The sequence below is a fragment of the Dermacentor silvarum genome, chromosome 7, assembly GCF_013339745.2.
Source record: "Dermacentor silvarum isolate Dsil-2018 chromosome 7, BIME_Dsil_1.4, whole genome shotgun sequence".
Lineage (NCBI taxonomy): Eukaryota > Metazoa > Arthropoda > Arachnida > Ixodida > Ixodidae > Dermacentor > Dermacentor silvarum.
In genome coordinates, this window is record NC_051160.1 from 54,759,941 (window position 1) to 54,779,710 (window position 19,770).

Below are 19,770 nucleotides of genomic sequence, written 5' to 3' on the forward strand. Positions count from 1 at the left end.
AACGCCCTGTGGGTGCTCATTAAGGGCGGCCAGCTGCGGCAGGTGATGTACATGAGCCAACAAACCAACATGTCGTCATGTCATGATGTCGTCGTCGTTGCGTCACGCCTCCTTTGTGATTCCACCTTCGTCATCACTTTGCAGTCACGGTATCTTCGACACGCCGTTGTCGTCATACGATTGGCACCGTCCTCACCCTTCATACCGTATAAATGTCATCGTCATCTACCTTTGTAGTCATTTTAACACCATCAGCTCATCGGCATCGCTTCGGCATAGACATCACGTTCTCGTGACGCTGTCTTCGCCAAACCATCCTCGTCATGCCATCGCCACCACTCCTTGCACACGTCTGGCTCGTCTATTCTTTTAAGAAATGCTTCACATGACAGATAATCAACGGTGATTTCTGCCTTGATGTTTTTTTTATTCCGATTATATGCAACGCCGACCGCAACAACCAGGCACAAGGAGTAGTAGGATATGCGCGCTGTTTTCAAATCCTGCTTTATCAGCAGCAGCTGCCCCAAGGGTAACCCAGCAGTTTCGGCATGCAAGTTCCGAAGGCATTTGTGCGGCAACTCCCATGAAGCGTTTCCATTGGCGATCAGGGATTTGTTCCTCCGATAGAGTCGGGATTTTCTTTTTCAGCAAAGATGTTTCCATCTCTACCTATAACGTTTCCACAGGGAGAGCGAATATTTCCATAGGCTTGCCTTATCATTTTCCATTCTCACAGAAGAGATATTGCGGTTTCATATATTTAATATTCTTTTAATGGAAATGATGCGAGAAACACATCGAATTTTCGGACTATACATATCCAACTATTCACAAGGAATGGCAGCAAATTGGTGCAAACACCAATACGAAGAGGCCACTAGACCACATAATAAACATGGCACCGTAGTCGAGGGCGATTTTAAATTTGACAGCTTTGGCTTCCTTTCCGGCACCATCAAAACGCAGCGGCATCACTCTTGGATTAGAGTTCGAGATTTTAAGATTTTAAGCTCAGTGATAGACCGCCATTGCAGCTCTGTCACCACGAGCCATAAAGAAATGAATGTATAACGTCGCGCGTAACAATACTCGTACATTGTCATTGTCAGCCAGGCTGCCATTTTTCATTGATTGCATCATCCACTACAATATACCATAGCTTGGCGTTCTTTGGCTGTCATTCGCCACTTGCGCCATAAAAACCTATATATGATCATCATCAGCCGTAGTCAGCTGCCTTCTTTTCGTCTTTCCGCAGGAGGGATCTATATACATCGAAAATCGGGAAGCCGTCCCGAGGAGAATAGATTCGACCTGAATCCGGACCACACGCACTTCATCATAGTGAAGGACGACACGGTGAACAAGACCGGCTTGAACTACTTCATGCTGAAGCTCGAGCAGCAGTTGTCGATGACGCCAGACGAAGATTGTGGTCAGTATCGATACGAGATGTAAAAAATAAAATAAAAATGCATTCAATGATCGGTGGTGCTTGACGCGCCAAAGCTGTGAGAAAAACCAAGTGGCTATGAAAGAAACCGGGCCTCGAATAAGTTTCAACGCCTGCAGCTCTTTAGCGTGCGCCCAACGCTCGACACGCGAGCGATTTTGCATTCCGTTCTCGTCAAAATACAGCTGCCACGTTCGGGAGTTTAATCCGTAGCCTGGTGATCATCTAACATAGCAGAATGCAATAGCTACCGAGTCAGCGTGGCCGGCAACTCGTTAGAATTTAAAGGCTTTCAGTAGTGAATGAAATGTCTTTTACTTTCGAATACTACACATTTTGTTAGAGTATGCTTCAGGAGAACATCTAGATCTACGGTTTCGTTAAGGAAAAAAATAATGCTATGGTAGAAAAGGGGTGAGAAAAAGTGAGAAACGACCCTAATCATTCATTTAGGTGTCTGCCAGTGGCACTCGCACATCGGTGTTGGTGTGACCCAGGTGTAGGGCGGGAAACCGCCACGCACAGAGAGCGGGCGACGGAGCGAAGGAGGGCGAGGAGGGCGCGACGCCTAGCCCCCTAGCGGACTGCGCACGAAGCGCACCTTACGCGCCCCTCCGCCGCTGACAGGAGTGCATGTAACGAGCGACAGGTGCGCGCCGGGAGAGAAGCAAGAGAGGAGGAAGTGACGTCACCCCTCCGCTGTGTTGGCAGGCGTTCACTCTGTCAGCTGGTGTGTAGCTCTAATTACCTTGTTTATAAGTAGTAACGAGCGGGTATTCCTGGTTCAAGTGTGACGTCACTGATGATGTCACTTCTGGTCTTGACTTTCACGGGAACCTGTACTGATGCGCTGGGTATCTAAAGTGTACCATTGTATGCTTTGGTGTACGGCAATTAGACATTCAATAATTGTTTCTAATTATTCCTGGCACATAATTAACTTTTTTACTGTACTAAATCTGTGCTGTGATGTCATATCTATCATCAGCCATAAGTAGAACCATCGATATCTACCTGTTTTTAATTTTTATTATTTATTTTTAATTTCATCCCACCTCTGTGAGAAACCAGAAGTCGGTCCCTAGCCGGAAGTTGCTGCGCAGGAAACAAGAGTGTCACTCGGTGCTTGTGCCACTAATCAGAAAAATGCTTGTATAAATATAGCTAGCAAAATTATTTCATAAAGACAAAGGCTGGTGCTGGTCAGCGCAGATAACCGCAATGTCTGAATGGTTCTCTCCTCGTGAAACTCCGAAACTTTAAGATATTTTTCTGAAAAGAACTCAACATTGCAAATTCTGCGCAATGATGTTGGTCTTAGTTGTCATTCTATTTTTCGCCTTCCACATGATCTGTACCATGTAGGTCGCGCACGAGCGACTCCATGGCTGTTGAGCTTGCAATAAATGTCCTTAGCACAGGTAACTCGTTAGTGTTAGAAGATGACTGCTGACTAGAACATGGAGCGAGAAGGAAACAACGCCGGGTGAAGAGAATTGAAGGACTCTATAGCAATCTGGCAAGGAAAAAAAGAACGAACTGGTTGCTATTTTATTACACAACTCGCTTCGAGAGTCCGTACGCGAGTGGTGCAGAACTATCGATAGCACAATGAACTATCGATGGTAAAAAAACACTATCGATAGCGCCATCGATAGTAATTTCGATAGTACTATCGATAGTATGAAATCAACCGCGCGAACTCATTGCTGCATAAATTTGGTGCCTCGAGTGCGTGGTATATGGTGTTGGCGGTAACTATGACAGGACTCTTCATTATCGCAGTCTACCCGTTACCGAGCCCTGTAGATGCACCCTACGTACAGTTGCTTAATAAAGTGTTAGTGTCGCAAATGTCCTTGTTGTGCTGGCAACAGCGACCCGAGACGCACCGTTTGGCGCGCCTGCTTCTGTGCTGAATTCGAGTGTAATTATTACTTGAGCACGTATGCTTGTTGGGTTTCAAAGTCAGTGCTTGAACTGAATCGAAGAGGCATAGACATGAAGAAACGAACGAGCACGTTGCCCTTGACACAGCAGGTGTGCACAATTATTTGTTCCACAGCACAACACTCGAGCGCTCTAAACAGCACTCTGTTACACGAATGTACATAACGTAGTATCGACCATAAAAGTTTACAGACCAAGGGATCTGACAAAAAGCTGAATATCTCCGCAGCCTCAAAACGCAGCCTGGTATTCCATTTCCAGCCTCTACTGGTATTTGCGAACAGCATTGTGATGTACGGTTTTACTGGCTACATTTAAAGGCTGCTCGAGATTTAGCGTTTTCTGAGATCCCGTGGTCCGTAAACTTTTGGGCCGATAGTACATACAAGGACGTACAAGGACTACCGATGGTACTATCAATAGTAACACCGATTTCACTATCGATGGTAACAGTATCGATTGCACTATCGATAGTACTATCGATAATGCTATCAATATTTTATCGATAGTAATTCTATCGACAGCCTTTTAACACTGCCGATAGTTAAAAAACTATCGATGCTGTCGATAGTCAATTTACCGATAGTTTTGCATCCCTACCGTACGCCCGTAGAAGTCTGCATCTCCTCATCTGTCAAACCAGCGTTGGTTTCACAAACCGACGCCGACATTTTACTTTGCAGGAAGATGGATAAACGGGCTAATGGACTGTCATTCATCACGTGTACTTCGTTGGCGCAATGAAAAGTCGATAGACAGTGGAAAAACAGGATAAGGCACCTTGTCCCGGGGATTCACCGTCTATCGTCTTTTCGTTACGCCAAATGAGCAAACAGCCTTGCCAATTGTGGTTCCACCGTCCCTCGTCTTGCGCTGAAGCAGTGTGCCTCTTTCCGGTACAGTGGTGATGCCCCCGAGCATGAGCACTGGGGGTCCTCCCCCGCCTCCCCCGTCGACGCTGTACTCGGCCGAGATCCCCCTGATAGCGCTCGTATGCCAGGGTGGAACCGGCTGCAACAAGATGGTCCTCGAGCACCTCAAGAAGCAGCTGCCCGTGCTGATCATACAGGGCAGCGGGGGAGTAGCCGACCTGCTAGCCCTCGCCTACAACGAGATTGACAGGCGGTGAGAACTCTGGGTCTCGGGACGGAAAGACAATAGCCTCCGAGATTGGCAGTAGAGCGCATGTTTAAAAAAAAACAGCCTGAATGAACTGAAATTTGGGCGAGTTTGTCAGAATTCATACTTGACCAAAAGCGCAAAAAACGAGGACACAAGAAGACCAGACTAGATTGAGCGCTCGTCCTGTCTGTTCTTCCTTCTTGTGTGTTTCTTGCCCTTTGACTCAAGTATAAGAAAAGAGCGCACGCATTCTCGGAGGCCATTTCAAGCACCTGGCGCCTTATACTAATTGTACATTTGACTGGTGGGTTTCCAGCGCTCTAGACCACTCGGGCGGCGCACTTACATTCGGCTGCTCTACGTCTAGTGTGCTCTAAAACACCGTGCTCAGAACACGCTCGCCTGGTTTATTCAAAGCGCCCGCTCCATGCTCAGAGCGCTGGGAGCGTCTCTCACCTTTGAGCTGTTGTAGTGCGAGCAAAATCCGACAAATTCCTGTCACGTTGCTCATCCAATTGCTCTGCGAGCTGCTGAACGTCTATCTCTGGCATACTTTCTCTGGCTCCAATCTCGAAGGGCCTCCGTATCGCGGCACACCGTGTCGGAGTGAGGCAGGAACCAATCGACTGTGCCGTAAGATTACTGCTGGAAAAATCGGGCGCTGTGATCACTCGGGCAGTATGATAACCTTGAGTATACTACATAGGTTTGTCTACAAGTTGGCAAGGGTTCCCGGACAACGGACGTTGCAGATTATTTTAGCCTTCTATGTGGTTCTGTTCTACTGCATGCTCGCCTCAGTGTTCAGTTTAAATTTAAATCTCGTGACGGCTTTCCGTTCTTTTTTTCAGATGTAGCTGGACGTTTATTGTAATTATATTTTTGTTACATTCCGGCCGGCTCAATATACAGGGTTCGACATATATTCGTGTTTAACGCATGTTTAAGTAAATACTGTATTCGGAAAATTGTTTGACACCTCTACCTAAAACCATGTTTATGTATGCGGGACATCACCCGATGGTCTGAAACACGGTTCCACGCAAAGGTGTGTGAAACAATGTTCTGAAATAAAGTCACATGTGTGTGAAACACTGTTCTGAAAAAGAATGGCCATTTCACTGTCACACAGTTTATTCTATTTTTTTTCTTACGTGCCTTTAAAAAAGTAACATTGAAAGCATATTTAGCGCCAGCGGACAAGTACTGAAGGGAGACGACACCTTCTGTCCTTGTCTGCTGGCGCTAAATATGCTTTCAATGTCAGTTTACCAACACACCCAACAAATCGCAATGCTAAACAGTAAACCATTCAAATATATTAGAACGCGTTCCATATATTTTGTGATCTTATCTGGAATGCCCTTCCATATAGTTAAGCGAAATTAAATTCGCAAATGTTTTCAACCCATAGCTCGAGCCTAAGTGCAACGAGGTTAATAGTGCAGCAGTGAATCTCGGTTCCCGAATAGCCGTGCTGATGTCAAATGACGCTTCGGTTTTATTTCCTCTACAGCGGGGCTACCCTTTGGGACCCTGAGTTCATCGAGACCGTGTTAAAGCCCGAAATAAGCTCGCGGATTTGCCAGATGTTCCCCAAGTTCAGAGACAACGCGCTCTCGAGGAACGTCTTCAAGGACAGAATCATCGAGTGCCTGCGTCTGGCGTGCCAGGTATACCAACGGGCTTCTCTCAGGCTCTTCTCTAATGCCAAGTATGAAAGGCACGCGGAAAGCTAGACTGTCTTTCGCTACTTTTGGCGATTCTCACGCTCAAGGGCTTTAGCCGTCAAAAGAAAAATTCTCAGTGTCATTCCGCTCTGTGAAGGTGGGTGACCAGCGGAGCTGTATATGTGGTGACAAACTATATTGATTTAAATAAAGACACATACCACATGAATTGTCATTTTCTGCTGTCTATATTATTTTGTCACTGAAGTGACTATAGCTTTGTGGTCACTATGGTAGACGGCCTTGGGTTCTGTAACCATGATTGAGCAGAATTGGGCGCGAAGGCGGCGGGAGGCGTTAGCAGCTTCACGCCGCCTTCGCGCCCATTGCCGTTTCTGCTCACGCCGTCGTTCTGCATAGGCATGCTGGTGTTCCTCGGTTCGCACAATACGCGGCCTACCCAACAAGGCCAGAGCGCAACTGAGATAACGTGCCAATCTAGTGCGTGACGTCACCAGCCAAAGAGACACACCCATTGGCTATTAAACGCAGCTGGGGCACACCGGCGATACGCTTTTGCTTTGTATCGAGGCTACGGCGTTTTTGGTCTACGCGCTCACTCTACGCACGCAGCGATCCGCTGGAACCTTGCGTATAACAACTCCGCTGTAAAAGCCATGGTGCGCACGAAATAGGTGTGGAAGGATGACATGATCACTGTTTTTCTTCATGAACCGCTTAGTGTAGGTTTTTTTTTTTTTTTTTTTTTTTTTTTTTGCCGACTACGTGCCAGCCACCGCAGCAATAAATGTAGAGTGGTTGTCAGAATCAATCAAGTATTGTTACGCCGGCGCTAAGCTTAGGCGACCATGGATGTTGCTGGCGCTGTAATGGCGTCCTGTGAAGCTTTGTGGACATATTAATTATTATTGAACATTAGATATCAGTGCAATGAAAACACTGAAACCAAATATTCCTGAGCAGTCACCATGGAGACGCGAAAGACCAGCTGTACTTCAGCCTTTTGTATTTATTATGATGGTGCAACAAGCAGGATGTTTATAGGCCAAATTTTATTTTGCCACCAGAACTAAATCATAGCTGTGACGACTTCTCGGCGGTTTTAGGGTGGGTGGTTAGCTCTAAGATATATTTTATGTAGATATAAAATTCAGTAGGAAGTGCTGTTCTGGCAATATTGTTCATTATCAAAATCGGCGTCACTGCGCACACAGCACTGAGTTCGGATGAGTCATGTGATCAAGTTGTCAAGCAGAGTGCAGGAGGCAATTTCTTCATAATGGCTTAAATTACGAAAACAAATGGCTTGTCGACGTTTATTTCTTGTGCTGGCCAGTAGTTGGTTGGTGGGATCCTGCTGATTTGGACGAACTTTCAGCGTCTACTTCCGTTTCGGCAATCGCCCTGGCAGTGACGTTTGAGTGCTATAGGCGTTCGCGCATGTTATGGAGCCTCGGGTGATCAAGACGTCTGTATTCGAGGAGACAACGCGAGGCGCCGGGATGTAAAACCACAATTCGTATTTACTCGAATGTAGGCCTATAGTTTTCTTTAAAAAAATAACGGACAAGGCTAAGCGGGAATGTACGTAACGACGGAGACCATACAGGCAAATGCGAAGGAGCACGCAAAAGTTCTCAGCACCACTCGAAACAGGCTCAGATGTCCGCCTATATAATTCCACATGTCTTCAACATGTCTGCTTACCTTACTCAAGTAGTAAATTGGGTCCCGGTGGCGTGGTATGAAACTGCCGCTGACCTGAAAATGCGAGCATTCGGAAAGCGAAAAATCTCGATGGTGTTGCATGTTTTTTTTTTTTTTCAGATGAATGACTAGTTTTTGGTTCTGCTTATATTCGAGGAAAACGTTGTTTCTGGCATTCTGAATTCCAGGGGTCCGCCTAAAATCGTGCCGGCCTAGATTCGAATAAATACGGCATTCAGGAAGTTGCGTTACATAGGACCTACTGTAACACAAGCTCCTCCTTATCTTGCAGACTCAAGAACAAATGTATTTTACTGTGATCAATATTCACCACCACCGTAACAACCTGAAGCATCTCGACGACATCCTGCTCAAAGCCGTGTTCAAGTGTGAGTGTTTCAAAACCGCGCGTTTAAGAGGACTGTGCAAAATAATGTGTTCTACGTCTGTGTGCAGCCCAAGTACGGCACCATCATGCTCATCAAATGAAGAAAGACTTGCTGCTGACATTGGACTGGAACTGCCCGCACGTTGCCATGACTAAGGTCTTCTCCAAGGACTTCGCTCAGCAGTACCAGGTGACTTGCCAGAGCAGCATAGCGGTCAAGTGGACAATTTTTAACCAGTTTAATATAGTTGAAGAGAGGTGTGTCGTCATGGTGTTCGAAGTAGGTTAGGTGCGAGTATATTAACAAAGCATTAGCTAAGGATCGGTAAAGGAGTTGCATTTTCACGTAAACAAGGAATCATGCTCTTGATGCAGCACAAGCAATTATCCGTTTTTTTTCCTCTGTGGGTCGACAAAGAACGTAAATTTGGAAACTCATCTGTCGAACACAGAACAAACAGCATAAGACAAAAGGAAATTCGATAAGGTCAGCTTTTATATTTACAGGAGGGATGTGTGGATAGAGAAATTTCTGGATCGAATCGAATCGGGATTTGCGGAATAAACGACTTTTGAATATCGAAAACAATATTTTCTTATTGGTCTAATCAAGAAAGAATACTAAATAGATGGCTTAGATTTCGATAAAACAGACGTATTCGTCATGTTTGATATACTGAACATTTGGTCAACAGAGCAGATTGTAAATGACAAACTATTGAAAATGTGATTATGTTTGGTGCACCGATATAATGACAATAATAGTACAAAGGCACAGCACGTCGTGTTAGCTGAGAAGGCTACAGCATCATCAACGCATTGGTTGAAAATGACGCAATCGTGGTAAGATTGACTAAATAAAGTATTGCTCCGCCTAAATCAAGACAATAAAGTTGTAGGCTGCCTATAGGCCGGCGTACTCGGCGTTATTAAATGGCAAATGAGGCATCCACCCAATAGTAGCAATTGCTACAAAGGAAACCCTTACGGTTTCCTCGAAAGAAAAGCCTCACAGTTGAAGAAAAATTCGTTCTGGTATGGGAGTCGAATCCAGGGCCACCGCCTTTCCGGGGCAGCTACTCTACCATTTGGGCTAACCAGGCGGCGGGCCGATGGCAGGGCGAAGTCGAATTTATCAACAACTCGAAGAAAAGGCAGGTGTTTGACGTAATAGTTCAGCGGGAACCCGCTAGGTGGAGAGAATTGAATAGCAAAAACTGTTCAATTCGTGCCAAGTTTTGAATGTTCGCACACCCCTTTACAGAAAAAGGGCTAAGTGTAAGGTTATTAATTAACATGTCTATATTTTTTCCCGTTTGTCCTTCACTTCGCGTTCACTGAAGAGAGAACGGTCACGCAGTGTAAACGATTGTAATGGCTTCCCCGATGAACTATGACGCACTTAAGTCTGTCTGGTCACCCAAGCCGCTAAAACACTTTCTGCTCGGTCACGAAACAGGCGGACCTACTGTTTTTAGAAGTTGAGATAGGCACTGTTTGTTTATGATCATACGTAGGCGCCACTGGCTTTAGAGAATATTCGTGGTTGAGCGATCCTCGTATAATTCGGGAAATCTTGTTTCATCGCTGTTTCCCGTGGTATTCGAGTTTTAGTTGTCGGGAATGGACCAAGAGGCACGCAGTAATTAAGGTTGAAGCGAACTTTTTTTCAACCATATGAGCTTAGATGTCATTGCCAATTATGACTATTAAGTTGTAGCATAGCCGCGGCCGACAGACCATGGCAGGGACTGAACGTACGTGCACACCTTGGAACGAGACAGGCAAAAACCAGCACGTATTATCAACTGTAGCGCGCTTATATCGTAATCCAGGAGAGAGCGAATGGCTAAGGTACAGAGTGAGGTAAAAAGAAACCTCCACGCTTGCGCAGTCTGTAGCACGGACTATGACAAAGCGGCCGATACACTTCTTCCTCCTAAAATGAAACCGAATAGCTGTTTTCCTTGTCCTCGTCGAGCGTCGTAGCACTTACTTGAGCGGGTTTGCTTGGTACTTCTGCTTCGGAGGACGGAAGTGTTGGGAAGGATACGTGGGCTTGGTGATCCCCGACTGCAGGAGGCAAAGCAGATGATGATTCCAGTCTCACATCGAGCTGTGGCGCGGATTCCTCTGGCCTGACTGTAGTGCCGTCCTGGCGCGCGTCTTCCACAGCGTTCGGTGACTGCCTTTCCGTAGGCCGAAGACGTACCTGGTCAGCATGCCGCCGGAAAATTGCTCCAGGTGTTTCCACTGCAACCATTCGGGTACCGCATGTAGATGTCACATGTCCTGGTGTCCATTTGTCTACTGTCCCATAGTTGCGCACCTGCACTCAGTTATTTAGTGAGGCCAGCCACCCCTGGCTTTAAAACGGTGCTTCTCCACTAGCCTTCGGAAAATAGCAGTATCCAGGCACGATTCGATCTGGTATTCTAGAAGCCTTTCCGGCGCTTCCCACTCTTCTTGGGCGTCCTTCAGTAATTGAGCAGTAGCCGCAGAAGTTTGTGCTAAAATTTCCCTTCCGTCATCTTCCGAAGACCATCTTTCACCGTTTGACAGCTCTTTTCGGCGGCCCATTAGGTTGCGGTTGGAAGGGGGCAGTCCCGACGTACCACATGTTGTTCTGGACAAATGTTGCGAATTCACAACTAGTGAACTGTGGTCGATTGTTCAATTGAATTCTGGGTTTTTACGATTTGATTATAAGGCGCGGCACAGTGGGGGACATTGGAATAATTTAAACCATCAGAGAATTTTTAACGTGTTCCATTACCGGAAACTATCGTTCTGAATATGTCCCGCAAACAGTGGATTATAGTTCTCGTGATAGCTTGCTTGAGAGGAAGCGCTTCTATCCACTTCGTGTGCGAATCGATTTTATCAAGCCTGTGACCAAACGAACCACATGCTTTCACCATTCCAAGAAACTACGAGACTTTCATTGTCGAACCGATATCTTTAAAAACTCGTTCTTTTCGCGATCGGTGCGAGAATGGAACATGCTTGCCGCCGACGTTCTGGAATGCTCGTCTTCGGCTGCTTTCGTTACAGCACTGAAGGCGCATCTGTGGACAAATTAATTAGCCAGAAGACATTAGTCCTTTTGTTTTCTTTTTGTCTAGAAGTAAAGATTTCTTTTGTTGCCTTGTACGCGTATGTTTTCCGATGTGATATAAACACTGTATTTGTACACGAAACCAGTCCAGGTATATTTTTATGCGCAAGCGACGTTATGTAAAATACATATTGTCCGTATTATGTTTTGGTGCCTATTGTAACCCACTCCTGCTCACAGCCTTTCCAGGCTAGCATTATTGCTGAAATAAAATAAATAAATGGATTGCCTTCTATCGCCTTCTAATGCTTGCCTCATATCGGTCCGGCGAAATCAACACGAATGCAAGACCACTTCAGCGTTTGTGCCCAGCGTGCCGGTGGAGCGGCTGGCGGCATGTGCTAATCGTCGGTGGTATTCGTGGACTGAGCCGACATTTCCTCGATCTCTTGGTCTAGGCCTGGCCAACAAAACAACGATCGCGCAATGGACATCATCGACGAAGACCCTTGGTGGGTTTCATGCAGTAGTTGCAGCAATCGGCTTTGCGCACCGGCGGGTATCACCACTCGATGACCCCAATAAGTTAACCCCTGTGCCAGGGGTAACTAGCCGATCTCAAGCCGACGGTCGAAAAATACCGTCAGGCGCGGCTCAAGGCCTTTCGAGCTTCTAGGCCAGCCATGCAGCACGGAATGCTTGACGCAATCAAGTGTCGAGTCGAAGGCTGTAAGGTCCTTTAGCTCTCGTGTCGTTGCTGTACCTTCCTGCAAGCTTTCCAAACAAAAAAAGTTGCAGTGGCTTAGCTCGGCTATGCCAGGATATACGTAGCGTTAGCAAAGGTTCAGCTGATTATTCTTAGCTTATTCTTAAGATTATTCTTAAGATAAGATTATTCTTATGAGTCAAGCTTCTCCGTTCTTCTGCGCTGTTGAGCAGCATTTGCGCTCTCCTTCTCCATGGCTATACCACACTGCCAAACGCCAGTCAGAAGCGCAGCGGCTCCAGCGCAGTGTCAGACGGCGACTGCACAGCGAGCGCGCGCCGGCGCCAGTGCGTCTACCACGGCTACGACGTCACTCCTCTGGAATGCGCAGACCGGCGGCGGTGAGTCGCGCGCGGCGGCGGCGGAGTGCGCGAGAGGTGCCGGCTCCGGTGGCTCCGGTGCGCAAGCCGTGTGACATCACTGATCCTTGCGCATGCGCAGCACGGCTCTTGATGTGCCGCGCGAAACGGGCTTGGCTAGGCCAGTGTAGTTAACGCTACAAAAATTGATCCATCTCCTGCTAAAGGGAACCATGTGTGGATGCGAAGCAGCGGGGAGATGGTTAGCTTGAGCGGCAGACGGTTTCGCGGCAGCGGCCCGAGCGCTCATCGCGGCGCTGCACAGGAGAGAGAATGAGGCGCGCGCGCTCAGTCATTTTCATACCGCGGAACTACCGTGGCGCCCCCAGCGGAGTGTGCAGCTGTCGCACCACCTGTCGTTCGCGCTGCTCCGGATTCTAAGAGGAGAGAAAGGGGGGAGCGTAGGAGAGGAGAGAGAGGGGGAGGGGACGCGCCTGCGCTGGGGGGGGTGTGGCACGCCGGCGCCGTACCGTAGAGAATTCTTAGCGGAGAGAAAGTGGGGAGCGTAGGAGAGGAGAGAGAGGGGGAGGGGACGCGCATGCGCTGTGGGGGGTGCGGGACGCCGCGGGAGGGACGGACAGGGCCGCCGGCAAGAAATGCTTCGCATTTAAAAGCGTACCCATGTGGCTCTTGAGGCTCCATAATTGAACCGGGTGACGGCAGCGGATGCCTGCTGAGGGCGTTCAAGTTCAGCAGTTGCCCTCGGAGAGTGGACTGAAGCTTGTAACGATATCCTCAGAGATCAAGTGCCAGCGCGGAATGCGAGCTGCAGCCACGGAGGGTGGCGGGCGGTCAGGCCTTAGCAATCCCAGGTGTGGCTTATGGTCTCTAAACAAGATGATTGCATGGCTCAAAAGATTGTCCCAGCATTTGGTGACTCGAAAAACTAGTGCCAGCGCCTCACGCTCGAGCTGTGAGCAATTTCGTTCGGCTTTCGGGAGAGTCCTTGAACGGAATCCGATCGGTCTGTATATGCTGCCTACTCTGTGAAACAGTACTGCTGCAATGCCGTGTGGGTACGTGTCGCATTCAAGTTCTATTCCTTTAACGGGTCAAAATGAGCAAGCACTTCAGCGTCCTTGAGACATCGCTTGGCCTTGACGAACGCAGTTTCCTGGGGGTGGTTTCATTGCCACTGCGCCTTCCTTCCTGTAACTGGTACAACGGGGACAACGCGGTTGACACGTTCTGCAATAGTCTTGAATAAAAGGTGAGCATTCCGACAAACGAACGCAACTCGCTCACATTACGAGAGCTCGGTGCTTTCATGATAGCTTCCACTGTCTTTTCTGTCGGGTGAAGACCGTGGCGATCGATAGGGTGTCCCAGATAAGTAACAGATCGCTGGCTGAAATTCCATTTGTCGTATCTCATCTTTACGCCGTGCTCTCTAAGGGCGCGATCTTGTACGCGTTCCAAAATGGAACGGTGGCGGTTCGTTCCATCGAGCCGCACACGATTGGTCAATTTGAACCGTGACGATCAAATTGACCAATCGTGTGCGGCTCGATGGAACGGACCGCCTCCGTTCCATTTTGGAACGCGTACAAGATCGCGCTATAAATCGCAGCAGCACTTATTTTAGCCGAGCTGCGTTGTGTGCCGCCGTTTCAAACGCAAGTACATCATCTAAGGGCTCCTGAACTCCAGGCAGGCCCGCTAGAACGGTATCCATCTTCTTTTGCGATATTGCCGGAGCAGAGGAAATGCCGAATGGCAGCCTATTGTAACAGAAGAGCCCTTGGTGTGTGTTAATCACGCGCAACTTGCGTGAAGCTTCGTTTAGTGGCACCTGATTGTAGGCATCTTTCAGGCATAGCGTACTGGAAATTTCAGCAGCGCTTAACGACGCGAACATGTCCTCAATCGCCGGAAGGAGATACTGTTCAGTTGCGCAAGCATAGTACAAGGAGGCCTTAAAATCCCCGCAAATCTGGACTGCACCATCTTTTTTAAGTACTGACACTATGAGGGCCGCCAAGTCCGAAAGTGTTATGTTGATATTATGCCTAGCTACACTAGCCGATCTAAATCTTTCGCCGCTTTGTCACAGAGAGTGTACGGAAGCGGTCTCGCCTTGCAAAGCTTACTGATAGCACCGTCCTTCAGCACCAAGCAGGCTGGTTGTTTTTTCAAGCCCAATTCCTCCGAGAAGGCCTCCTCGTACTTGCTGCGTTAGGCGTTGACATGGCTGATGGCTGGTGCCGTCACTGCTACTTCCCCTTTACTGATTTGCAGTACCAGACCTCCAGCCCTCTCCAGCAGGGTTGACAGGTCTCGCCCGCACAGGCTTGGTCCAGGCCAGTCTAATAATATGAGTGGACATTCAACTGACACACCTTGGTGCGTAACAACTAGCCGAAGCTCGGCTAACACAAGCAGCCTTCCAGCGTAGTACGAAATTTTCAGATGTGAAGGCTTCAAATTTGGCCATTGCTTGCAATGCTTATCGAAAACCTGTGGCGCTATGACGCATACTGGTTATCCTTTGTCTACTTCCATTGACAGTTCTACACCGCCTCAATTGAACGTGCGGCGAATTGCCGGCTCTATACACTTCGTTCGTGCCCACAGCAAAATCCAGATATGAGCATTTTTATAGCAATATTCCGACGTGGGCACTGGTAATGTTTTGCTATGAGGCGCAGGCGCAGCAGCACCGAATTCCTTGTCACGGCGGCTTGGACACTTTCTAGCAACATGTCCACATTACGCAGTGATAACAGCGCGCCTTAACCCAGCTGCAATTAAATTGTTAGCGTCACGTTTCAAGCTTCCACATCTTCCGCATTCTCGGCACGCTGAGTTTTCGGCGCTTTCTGTCGGTGTTCGCAGGCGATGCGCTTGCATTTTCAATAGTGGTATTACTTCTGACAAAATTCTTTGGGCATTGTATTTCGTGGCTTCAGCAGATATTGCTATCGCTTCGGCTTCTTCTAGCGTTAGCTATTTCTATGCTAGGAGTTGTTTCCGTACTGCGCGTGAGCGTACACAGCAGAGAATCCTATCTCGGATCATCCTGTCAAGGCAACTGTCAAAGTTTCAGATGTCTGCGAATGCGACGGATCTTGACGAGAAAAGAATGAATAGATTCGCCTTCCGGGTAGCACCGACTGAAGAATTTGTAGCTCTCCGCAATTGCGTTGCGCTTAGGGCAGGCGCTGCGTTTATTTATTTATTTATTTATTTATTTATTTATTTATTTATTTATTTATTTATTTATTTATTTATTTTCAATACTGCTACTCTCCTTTGAGAGCGTGGCAGTTGGGCAGTACAATAATTCTTCTGTACAGTGCAAGACAAACAAAGTGCAGGTTATACAAAAAGAAGACATATGCAGTGGAAGTTATACAAACTATACAAGTAATACAATAATAATATCAAACGGAACAGTAATAATAAAGAAAATAAAAAAGACATGAAGCTTTACAATAAATGGCCAAGGAGAATAACGATAGCACTGGTATCACTAGGGGAAAGTAATGAAACCGAAGTAACTCAAGTTACACTTCGAGCGTTGAGAATAATTATGGCAAATTAATAAAATGTCGTAAATAAAATGTTTATTAAAATTTCCTAACGAACAATTAAATCTGGGCCGATGCCCCTGCATGCATAGGTACTCTTACGCACACACAGTTTTTTTCTATTTGTGAGACAAAATTCAGGTAATCATTCGATGTTCGTGATAATAGCGTCAAGTTGGTTCCATTCTGCTATTGCGAGCGGGAAGAAAGAATACTTAAACGGGCCATTTTTACATACGCATTCTGTGAATGTGTGCGCATGCTCATTACGTGTAGGTCGAGCCTGTGAATATGAAATGTATTTGGAGGAATCTATATCCTATTTTAAACAAGAATTTTAAGCGAGCGTGTTTCGCTCTTCTGGATAGCGTTCGCAAACCGGACTGGGTTAAAATATTTGTTGCTGAGTCTGTACGTTATTTGTTGTGGATGAACCTCACAGCTTTTCTTTGTATTGATTCTAGTTTGTTTATGTTAGTGTATGCGGAAACTAGACTGTGTTAGCATATTCGACAACAGGCCTTACAAATTATGTGTAGGCTAGCAGCTTCGAAATACGCCTCTACTTTTATCAGGTACGGCCTCCACTTATCTGTGCTTTCGTCAAAGCTCGGGAGCGAGCTTTGAGTGAGGATCCTCACTCAATCTGCGCGTAAAACAGTAGATATATCTGCTACAGCTGCTGCTATTTGCCTAGCGGTTGTCAGAACCATGTGCTGCACACATGTAAAGTTGTCTGTGCGGCGCATGGTCAACGTTGTGGCAGCAAGTATTGATATAGAACTTGCGAGCATGTAAGTGCGAAAGTGGTGCCCTAGATAACCTTGAAACGGCGCGATATTACTTTGGTTCTCATAAGATAACGGGAAAAATCGTCATTACGCCAATCTGCACTTTTCTAGATCGACCGGGAAGAGTTCGAGTACGCTCTGCTGCGACCAAAGCGAGAAGAGTTTCTGCACATCTTCTTGAACCGAGGCTTCCAAGTGAACAAATACTTGTCACCCAAAAGGCTTCGGCAGCTCTTCTCGAAAATTCAGCACGAGGAGTTCTTTCGTTCTGTTTGCTGGGAAGGAGCCCTCGGACACAGCATGGTATGGTCCCTAAATCGGAACCTAGCACAGCATGAGCGCAAAGCCTGGTTCACAGTATTACGCGCGTAGGACGGCCTGCGCATGCGCGCTGGTTCCGTAATATTGTTACGTCGACACAGTATCGACAATGCATGCAATGTTTTTATTCTGCTCCGCGCAGCTTCATGAATGAGTCATTAAAGGTGTCAGTAAGAGTTTACCATTAAGTATACTAGCGTCCATTCACTGATTTGCTAATTGGTAATGCAAGGAATTGATAGTGTGGTCATTAATGCTCCAAGAAACAGCATATGCGCGTGACGTGCATATGCACACAATTGAGCACCCGCAGTGTAAAGTGTGAAGCTCAAATTCTTCGACCCTTCATGAACCGCTATCCTATCCATTCTGCACAGCGGTGTAGATGCGGGATATTGCAGTATCGTACATTTCGTGCCACCGCACAAACGATGGATCTGTTAGTGTTAGGCAATCCTGGCGCCCCCCAAACGCAGGATCCTACATCTACTGTGCGGTATTCTAAATGATGTGACGTAATGGACCATTTCTGCCGTGACTGTCTCTGCTGCTGTGTGAGAGTTGTTTTAAACTGCAGCAACATTGCTCTTTCAACGTAGCTTTAACGGGGCATCAACACGCACGCGCCCTAGATTTCACTGGCTTAAATTACGAATCGAGAAAAAATATCTATATTATTGTATCGTGCGGCACTTTGCGGATGCTTTGCAGGAGACACCTTCTACTTTGTAAATTTGATATTATAGTTTTTCACGTTTATTAGTTTTACGAAAGACGTCAAAATAATTATTGAAGAGCGCCAGCTGTTTGCGAAAAAAATGATTGTGTTGAGAAGGGTATAATTCTCCGGCCAAGTGAAATTCATTCATTCAGCAGCTAGCGTTCCTATCGCATCGTATTTTATTCTTCCTTATAAAAAAGCTTAAAGAACTAAGTACTTATATATGACTTCTAAAAATTACGGAACAAGCTTTATGCTGCTTCTACGTTTGTGTAGTTCTGGCGAAATGTCAACGATTGTGGTGAGTATTTCATTGTACTATCACGTTATCTTATGTAGAATTGCAGGTATGTACTGATTAGACAAGGTACATTTTTATGATGAACACGTTTTAAAGGAACCTACAAAACTGACTCGAATAACGTCACAAATGAATTATCAGTTCAGGTAAACATCATTTGCAAAAAAATAATCATTCCATTCACGAAATAAATTTATTCCATCAATTACCATGTTGTAACCTAAGCTAGCCTAGTTGTTCTGGCATATGCTTACAATGGAAAGTTGAAGGGAATCGTCATAAAATGGTAGTTCCATGGTTCTACATTTCAAAATTTCCATGCAGACTGTAATATCTAGTATCAAATTATTCGTTTATTTTACTGATTATATAAGCACGCAGCACCGCGAAGCATGGATCGAAGTGCAACCCTCCTGTGACGTAGTAGGGAAGCGTAAAAGGAAGCTTTGCCATGCCGCGTTATAAAACTACATCCAATGGTGAGTTGTACACAGCGACAATCGGAATGAGCTCGTGGAAAGACGGAAGTGGGACGGCAGCTTCATTTTACGCCACGCTTTTATGCCACGCATAGATTGCACAAGTTGTCGTCCGTGGCGGTGTCGTGTATATAAACAGGTCCAATGAACGAAAAATTTGACGTCAGTTTACTTGGGGTTAAAATGGCATATTGGAAATCTAGAAACCTGTAACTATACTTTAATAACGACGTTACTCAAGTTCCCACTTCCATTATGTGCCGTAATTTGATATTGCGAAGTTTATGATTGTTCCAACTGATGTCAGCCTTGGCAGGTAATTTGTCTGTAGTGACGAAAATTTGTCTGTAGTGACGCACTTTGAGTAAATTTTCTTATTATTTTTTAATTGTTCGGCGTGAAACAATACACTGCTTAAATGGCGAAAACCTATACCGGCAGATAATTTCTCTGTAGTGACGTATTTTGAGTAAATTTTCTTGTTTTTTAAAGTGTTCGGCGTGAAAAAATACACTGCTTATATGGCGAAACATATACCGGTCTTTCCAGCTGTCTAAAATTGGCAAGAACTTCATCGAGGGTGACCTGAACTGGTTGATAGAGACCACGACTGGGATGCGCGACTTCATTGACCCAGATGAGCTGTCGATGAACACCGCACTGGGAATGTACATCCAGGTAAGGCCCAGATGTTGTGTCTCGAGTGCCCATGAGCTGTAGTGCCTGCACAGGTGAGCTGGCCTGATATACAATGGTATCATTGTGTGCGCTCGTAGCATTTTGCTTTCACATGTTAGACGAAGGTGTTCTCCGATTAATTCAGCATAACAGAGTTGTGCACTGGAATAGCCCAATACATCAGGCAGTCAGGGATAAAGGGGCCAGCTTGGGAGCACCGAAGCAGTCAATTTAGCTTTCAGAAAAACTCATTAGCATTTTAACTTTCTGGCACGTGCATGCAACATGTAGCGTATTACATTTGGCATAACATTTAGCGCATTGTTTACCCACCTCCATTAGTTGTTCTGAAGTTAGAACAGTACCGGAGGCGATAAGTAGACGACACTCAGCGCTAAGAGCTGATTTCGTTTTTTGAGTAAGAGAAGGTCTACTAAGGAGAATTGAAAAAT

At 46.3% G+C, this 19,770-nt stretch overlaps 1 protein-coding gene across 1 annotated transcript in view; it reads left to right on the top strand.

Moving 5' to 3' along the window:
* The first annotated feature begins 85 nt into the window (after positions 1–85).
* The window catches only part of LOC119458868 (transient receptor potential cation channel subfamily M member 1-like), a 96,754-nt gene continuing 77,069 nt past the window's right edge, over positions 86–19,770 (top strand). Inside the window, exons 1-8 of the mRNA XM_049671479.1 lie at positions 86–149; positions 1,262–1,438; positions 4,309–4,531; positions 6,045–6,201; positions 8,219–8,315; positions 8,383–8,504; positions 16,930–17,121; positions 19,190–19,318. Coding sequence (XP_049527436.1) covers positions 86–149; positions 1,262–1,438; positions 4,309–4,531; positions 6,045–6,201; positions 8,219–8,315; positions 8,383–8,504; positions 16,930–17,121; positions 19,190–19,318 — 1,161 coding nt within the window. The remainder of the gene's footprint in view (positions 150–1,261; positions 1,439–4,308; positions 4,532–6,044; positions 6,202–8,218; positions 8,316–8,382; positions 8,505–16,929; positions 17,122–19,189; positions 19,319–19,770) is intronic.